Source organism: Pan troglodytes, chromosome 11, assembly GCF_028858775.2.
Source record: "Pan troglodytes isolate AG18354 chromosome 11, NHGRI_mPanTro3-v2.0_pri, whole genome shotgun sequence".
In the NCBI taxonomy this organism is placed as follows: domain Eukaryota; kingdom Metazoa; phylum Chordata; class Mammalia; order Primates; family Hominidae; genus Pan; species Pan troglodytes.
Window position 1 is genome coordinate 11,537,205 of NC_072409.2, and position 7,664 is coordinate 11,544,868.

General features: G+C 51.4%; 1 protein-coding gene across 23 annotated transcripts in view; it reads right to left on the reverse strand.

The window, feature by feature from the left end:
* RALGPS1 (Ral GEF with PH domain and SH3 binding motif 1) overlaps positions 1-5,423 on the reverse strand; it is a 309,829-nt gene extending 304,406 nt beyond the window's left edge. For 6 of the 23 annotated variants that reach the window (XR_010148845.1, XM_016961700.3, XM_054659098.2 and 3 more), the window contains exon 1: positions 5,121-5,361. Coding sequence is in view for 1 of the 23 variants with exons in the window: in XM_054659082.2 (XP_054515057.1) it covers positions 3,119-3,134 (16 nt within the window). In the remaining 22 variants the exon portion in view is untranslated. Of the gene's footprint in view, positions 1-3,118; positions 3,181-4,656; positions 4,688-5,120 lie in introns of those variants that run through there. The other 17 variants (XM_063788291.1, XM_063788284.1, XM_063788281.1 and 14 more) reach the window with 10 other exon arrangements.
* Positions 5,424-7,664: the final 2,241 nt, after the last annotated feature.

Consider the following 7,664-nt stretch of genomic DNA (forward strand, 5'->3'; position numbering starts at 1 on the left):
CAGGAGACTTTCCTTGTGCAGAGTAGAGACACAGGCAAAAAGTCACACATGCAATAACATGATGTGTGCTCTGATCCAGGTACACACAGAATGAAAGTCAAGGGAGTACAAATAGGAGGGTGCCTGGAAAAATTAAGTAGGTTTCACAAAGGAGGGAAAATTTGAGCTGAGGAGGCATTCCAAATCACCCCAGGGAGAAGTCACTGTTCCCTGCCTCTGTGATCTCACACAATGCTCGCCTCCCACGACCTGGCCCACTATACTGTTTGGTAATCAATGGCTTGTGTGCCGATCTCCACACACAGCATGTGAGCACCTCAAAGGCAAGGACTTTAGGTATTCTCCATGGCTCACCCTTAACTGTCCAGTAAATATCTGCTCACAAAGAATAGAATATATTTCAGATTATTAATAACATAGCAGCTCATCCTTCTTAAGCACCTACTATGACCTGCTATTGCTGTATGTACTTTGCATAGCATGATCTCACTTCCTCTGCACAAAAACCCCCAAAGACAGATCCTATTATCATTATCTATTTTACAGATATGGAAACTAAGATGCAAAAAGATTAGATAAATTGTTCCAAGTCACACAGCCAGTAAGTGACAGAGCTGGACTTTGAATCAAGGCCTGAATGGAAAATCAGTTCTCAATTACCAGTGAACAAATCTCTTTTCCTTTCTCTTTCTGTACTCCGCCTTGCATCCAGATATATGGATTGCCCTTTAATCTACTGTTCACTGGGACCAAGGCCACTTTTTTTCCTAGGACAAAGGATGTCTCTTGTTAGTCTTCTAAACAATGACTGCTAACCAATACTGAGTAAACATCATTGGGGTGTGGGGGGTGGAGGTACAAAATTATGCTTATATCAGTCAAAAACATTTATTAAGAAGGAACTGTATATACTAACTGACACATTTTCCAATGCTAGAACAATGTCCAAAGTAAATCAAGTGGATACATGAAGCACCAATGAGTATGTATAAAATGCTATTCTTTGTGTAAGAGAAAGAATATATAATAAACAAGAAACTGGTAACAGTGGCTGCCTCTAGGGAAAAGGACTAGGAACTGTCAACTTGAGGCAAGAAAGACACTTACAACTTATTCCCTCACTCGCCTTAAAAAAATCCATGTGTGGGCCCAGTGCGGTGGCTCACGCCTGTAATCCCAGCACTTTGGGAGGCCGAGGCGGGCGGATCACCTGAGGTCTGGAGTTCGAGACCAGCCTGACCAACATGGAGAAACCCCCTCTACTAAAAATACAAAATTAGCCAGGCGTGGTGGGGCATGCCTGTAATCCCAGCTACTCTGGAGGCTGAGGCAGGAGAATGGCTTGAACCCGGGAGGCGGAGGTTGCTGTGAGCCAAGATCGCGCCATTGCACTCCAGCCTGGGCAACAAGAGTGAAACTGTCTCAAAAAAAAAAAAAAAATCCATGTGTGATTTTTTTTTTTACTTCCTCAAAATATAAAATAAAAACTATACTTGCTAGACGTGGTGGCTCATGCCTGTAATCTCAGCACTTTGGGAGGCCGATGGGGGGATCACTTGAGCCCAGGAGTTCAAGACCAGCCTGGGCAACATAGTGAGACTCCCATCTCTACAAAAAATTTAAAAATTAGCCAGGTGTTGTGGCGCAGTGCTTGGGAGGCTACGGTGGGAGGATCATTTGAGCCTGGGAGGTCAAGGCTGCAGTGAGCCGTGACTGTGCCACTGCACTCCAATCTGGCTAACAGAGGGAGACCCTGTCTCTTAAAAAAAAAAAAAGTTTTAAACGGTATTCAAAGAAACCATTTATTACTGGGCCTTTCCCAAATGCTTACATACGTACGATTGCAACCATGAAGAATTATGTACGTTTACGAACAAAAATCGAATGAACTTAATGTGTGATGAAATGAAATCATGCAACAACTTTTGTCTTTCATGTTGAAGTTCACTAATTTTACTAATGTTACAATATTTTTGTGCAATAAATAAAATGTATGTTAAAGGTACAGAAACCATATGCGTAAAAGTAGCAGGGACAACTTGCCACACCTTCTTTCCAGTCAAAGTCCTTCATCTGTTCTTTCAACAAGCATTCGGTGAGCACCTACTATGTGCCAGGCAAGGTGCTAGACAGATGTTTTTAAAAGAAGAACTAAACAAGAGGTCATTAGTTTCCTCCCTCCTGCCTTTGAAGAAAATATGACAGCATGCTAACCAGAAGGCTAGAGCTCGAAGGACTCTTGGTGATCACATAGTCTAACACCCTCCTCACTCAGCTAAGAAACCCAAGGTCTGGAGACAGGAAGGGATTTGTTCAAGGTTACATAAAAAATAGAGGCCTCAGAATTCCCTGTCCTGCTCTCCTTGCATGTTACATGCTGTTCTGAGTAGCTTGTGTTGAAAGATGGGCAGGCAGTGAGAGACAGAACAGGACCCTAACCAGGTGGATCAGGTGCCTTCAGGTGCCTTCTCCCCTCCTGTCTCATTTATTCTTCATAACAACCTCACAAGGTGGGCATGGTTATCCTTGCTTTACAAATAAAGAAACCAAAGCTCTGTGAAGCTAAGGAAGTAGTGCTGGTTCACTCAGCAGGAGGTGGCAGCCTGCGGTTTCAAACAGACCTGAGTGACTTCCAAGTCAGAGCTCTTACCCTCCATACTGAAAAGGAAAATCCATTTCAAGAGGTGGGCCATATCACAGAGCCTCACATGCAGTATTTTTCATTAATGAAGTATTTCTCTCCACCCTGAATGTTGCTAATCCCCTCATTATTCAACACATGTTCTAGGTCTTCTTTGCCACCAAGTTTGAGCTTTCCTTCTAACCCAAAGAGCATGATGGTCACTCAGACAGCAGCAGTCTCTGAGAGCCATTAACACCGCTTCTGCCAAGACAGAGTGGGAGAACTCTCACATGCTGCTTCTAGATCCTCTGGGACCTGCCACACAAGCACAGGCACCAGTAAGGGCCTAATCCCCTCAATGCTACTGGGTCACCACTGCACCAACTAGTGGTAATGAGGGAGGCCAGCACCATGGTTCCTGGCCCCTAAAAGTCCCACAGCTTCTACAGTGAAAAAAAAAAAAAAATGCAGGTTAGTAGAGAAGGCTCCACCTACCTTCACTTCTGTCCATGCAACGAAGGTAGGAGGCATTACAGTTTGGACTGGTCAACTACCAGTGAGCAGAGGCACTGGGCTTTGAAAGGTCACATATATGGGTATACAACACTCTTCTGAAATTCAGAAAAAGCCCTGTCATCCTGCTTCCTTCTCCCCACCCCTGTGGGTACACAGTGGAGTCAGGCATTGCCTTCTTTTGGGGGTCTTCTTTTTGGAATTTTTGTGTGTTTTGAGATGGAAGAGTCTCACTCCATCGCCCAGGGTGGAGTGCAGTGGCACGATCTCGGCTCACTGCAACCTCCGCCTCCCACGTTCAAGCAATTCTCGGCCTCAGCCTCCTGAGTAGCTGAGATTACAGGTGCCCGCCACCATGCCCGGCTGACTTTTGTATTTTTTAGTAGAGAGGGGGTTTCACCATGTTGGCCAGGCTGGTCTCGGACTCCTGACTTCAAATGATCCACCCGCCTTGGCCTCCCAAAGTGCTGGGATTACAAGGGTGAGCCACCGCGCCCGACCCTCTTGGAATGTGGTAAAATCGGGGTCTGTACTTGGATGGGGGCAGAGGGACTTCCATAGCCTCAGGCCTGAGCTTTATGTTCCAGCTCAGAGTCCTCACCGGGGTTGGGGTCTAAAGGTCAGCAAACAAATGTTCTGCTGCTTCCACTTGCCACTGCTCCCTGCGTTGCAGCAGCTCCCTCAGAGGCCTCGCAGGGAGAAGCAGTCACGATCCAAGACACAGCTGAGTCTTTTGGGAACTCCCAACAAAACCTCATCCCAAACTGCGAAAAGACAGTGGTCTAGTCTCACCTCTTAACTAGAAACAAACCCTCTCTTCTTTAGACTCTCCAGTCCCTGAATCCAACCTGCCCATCGGCACAAGAAAAAGGAAACTCATAACTTTATCCAGCGATTTGCTCAGTAGGCACTGTTTCATCCTATCCTCACCAGGCCCCTGGGAGGCACACAGGCAGGTACTAACATGCTCATTTTGCAACGGAGGAAACAGGTGAAAAACTCCCAGGTAGCATAGTCAAAAGCTTCTGAATTCTCATCCCTGCTCTCCCCACTTAACAGGCTGCCATTTCAGTCTTTTTGAGACGCACTGCTGAGATCTACAGCAGCTTCTGGTACCAGTAGCCAGCAAGCCAGGACCCCTCCAAGCCTCACACTACTCTTCAAGCACACACATTTTTCAACAGCCGATCATCCAATGACAACCAACCCCCCGCCCCCCGCATCCTGGCATGCCCCTTCAATAGCAACAGGAAAGCCCCTGAGGTGCGAAAAACAGCGCGCCCCACTTAGGGCGCGGCGTAGCATAGGGGAGGCAACCGGCCAGTAACCAGGGCAGCTGAGCTCCAAGCCCGAGTCAGCAGAGGCACAGGCAGGCCCGGACGGCCCTTCTAGCGGCAGCCCCGGATGCCCCCAGAATCCTCAGGGAGCCCAAAGCCCCCGCTCCCACCCAAGCACCCCTGGGCAGCGGAGAGGGCGGCCTTTCCTTCTCGGGCGACCACTCACCCTCGCCTGCTCCTCACCTGGGGCCCTGCTTCCGTACCGCAGCCACCCGGGCCCCGCCCCCCGCCGCTGCAGGTCCCCGGGCCCCGCCCCCCGCACCTGTGCTTTCCCCGGGTCCAGCGCGGGCCGCACCCCACAGCCCCGCCCACGGCAGCCCCGCCGGCCCCGCCCCCCGCACCTGCAGCCGCGGCGCCCCGCCCAACTGCCCCTCCGGCCCCGCCCCCCGCGCCCGCGCCTCTTCCCCGCCGTCCTTCACGCTCCCGGGGACCAGCGCGCCCCCGGCCCCGGACCCCAGAACCCCCGGACCCCGGCCAGGCCCCGGCGCCGGGCACCCGCAGGCACGGCCCCGGCCCCGCCTCCCGCACCGAGGCCCCTCCCCGGCTCCGGCGGCCCTCGGGGTCCCGCCCCCCACACCTGCAGCTCCCTCAGGCCCGGCCTCAGGGCCCGCCCCACCCCGCCCCGCCCCGTCGGCCGCGCCTCTCACCGCCGCTCTCCCCGCCGCCGCAGTCCCGGCCGGTCACCTTGACGCGGGCCGCAGTGGCTGCCGCCGCTTCCTCATGGCCCTGGGAGCGGCCCAGCGGCAGCGGCGCCTTCGCTTGGAGGCTGGGGCCACGCCGAGCCGGGCCGGGGCCGGGCCAGGCGCAGCTGGAGCGCGGGCAGACGCGGGAGCGGAGCCGGTGCCCAGCCGCAGTAGGAACCGTCCGCTCCAGGGCCTGAGCGGCGGGCCGCTCATCCAATCGGCGCGCGGCACCAGAACAGCCCCCCAACCAGCTCGTTGTAGGGGCGGAGACACGCAAATCGGCCGGCTGGTCGTACCAGTGCGCAGCCGCTGCATCCGCGGTCCTCCCGGGCCTCGGCCTCCGAGCTCATCTGCAGACGCCCTCTCCGCCCGCAGGGATGCTGCGCTGCCAGCACACCCGGCCCGCCGCCCGCCACGCCCATCCCCTGCCTAGAAATAGCCGCGCATCTTATTCCCCACACGGCTGTCCAGGCCTCACCCGATATCCCCCGTAAATCCCTACCTGGGATTTATCGTTTTCAACAAAAATGGTTTTGTGAGCGAGACATCGCCTTAGTGCCCATTCTTCACAGCTGGGAGGTAGGCACAGAGCCCAGAACGTCAGAGCCAGAAGAAACCTCGGAGATCCTGGGGGGAGGGGAAGGGGGGGGGTCTCATCCATTTTACAGCTGGGCAGAGTTAGGCCCAACGAGGTGAAGGGACTTGCCCAAGACCACACAGGAGCAAAGCTGGGGAATGAGCCCGGATCCTGTCTCTCTGCTCCCACATCTTTACTCTGTGCCAGGCACGGTGAGGTGGGCACAGAGGTTAAGTCATTTAGCTAAAGTCGCAGGGATAATAAATTGCAAAGACAATTGAAGCCAGGTCTGTGAATCCCTGGAAATCTGGAACCATAGCAAAACTCCGTTCTGCCTCCCACAGACAGGAGGTACTATGACCTGCCCTACTCCGAAAGATTCTTGGACAAATAGAACATCATTCTGACAATCTTCAAAGTAATTTTGCAGTAATATGAATGAATATGGAATGATTGGTTACTATGCTTCCCAAAGCTTATGAAAGGAAAAAAGAAACAAACAAAAAAGAATATAAATAGAGTCAGTAGAAGTTAAACCACCTGTGTCTTAAAAGACCTCTGGGAGGAGTTTCTGCTATTTTGTATTAAGAAAACGGTAATCATCGAAGAAGGTGCTTAATTATTTTGCATAAAGAGAACAAGAGCCTGGCGAGTTGGCTCATGCCTGTAATCCCAGCACTTTGGGAAGCCAAAGCGGGAGGATTGCTTGAGTTCAGAAGTGTGAGACCAGCCTGGGCAACATGGCCAGACCCTGTCTCTACTAACAATACAAAAATTAGCGAGGCGTGGTGGCGCAGCCTGTAGTCCCAGCTACTCAGGAGAGTGAGATGGGAGGATCACTTGAGCCCGGGAGGTCAAGGCTGCAGTGAGCCTCAAGTGATGGCGCCACTGCACTCCAGCCTGGATGACAGACCGATACCCTGTCTCAAAAAAGAGAGAGAGACCATCCTGGCTAACATGGTGAAAACCTGTCTCTACTAAAAATACAAAAAATTAGCCGGGCGTGGTGCGGACGCCTGTAGTCCCAGCTACTCGGGAGGCTGAGGCAGGAGAATGGCGTGAACTCGGGAGGCGGTGCTTGCAGTGAGCTGAGATCGCACCACTGCACTCCAGCCTGGGCGACAGAGCGAGACTTCGTCCCAAAAAAAAAAAAGAAGAGAGAGAGAGAACAAGAGACAGTGTAGTGCAATGGTTCTGCCCTGGCTCTGCCACCAGCAAGCTGTGTACATGTGAGCAAGCTATTTAGCATATCTATGTGCCTCCGTTTCTTTTTTTTTCTTTTTTTTTCTTTTTTTGAGACGGAGTCTTGCTCTGTTGCCCAGGCTGGAGTGCAGTGGCATGATCTTGGCTCACTGCAACCTCCGTCTCCCAGGTTCAAGCAATTCTCCTGCCTCAGCCTCCCGAGTAGCTGGGATTACAGACGCCAGACACACCATGCTCAGCTAATTTTTGTATTTTAGTAGAGATGGGTTTTCACCATGTTAGCCAGGTTGGTCGCGAACTCCTGACCTCAGGTGATCTGCCTACCTTGGCCTCCCAAAGTGCTGGGATTACAGGCTTGAGCCACCGCGCCCAACCTGCCTCGGTTTCTTTATTGAAAGATGAGAATGATAAAAGTAGCAACCTCTTTAGACAGGCTGTTGGCAGGAATTAATGAGATGATACATGGAAGAGTGCCTGGCACCTAACAGGACCTCAATAAACATTGGCTACTATTATATTTACCTGTGTGACTTTGGGCAAGCACAGAAGTGTGTGCAATGTACGCTTGCTAAATGGCATCTATACTTTTATTATGCTTATGCATACTTTCTAAGTTTTTTCAATGAACACAGATTCTTTTGTGATATATTAGAAGTTATTATAAACCCAATTTTAAAATGAGGAAAGGTCATTTAATATTGATTCTTGATGCTTCCAGAAGGATGTAT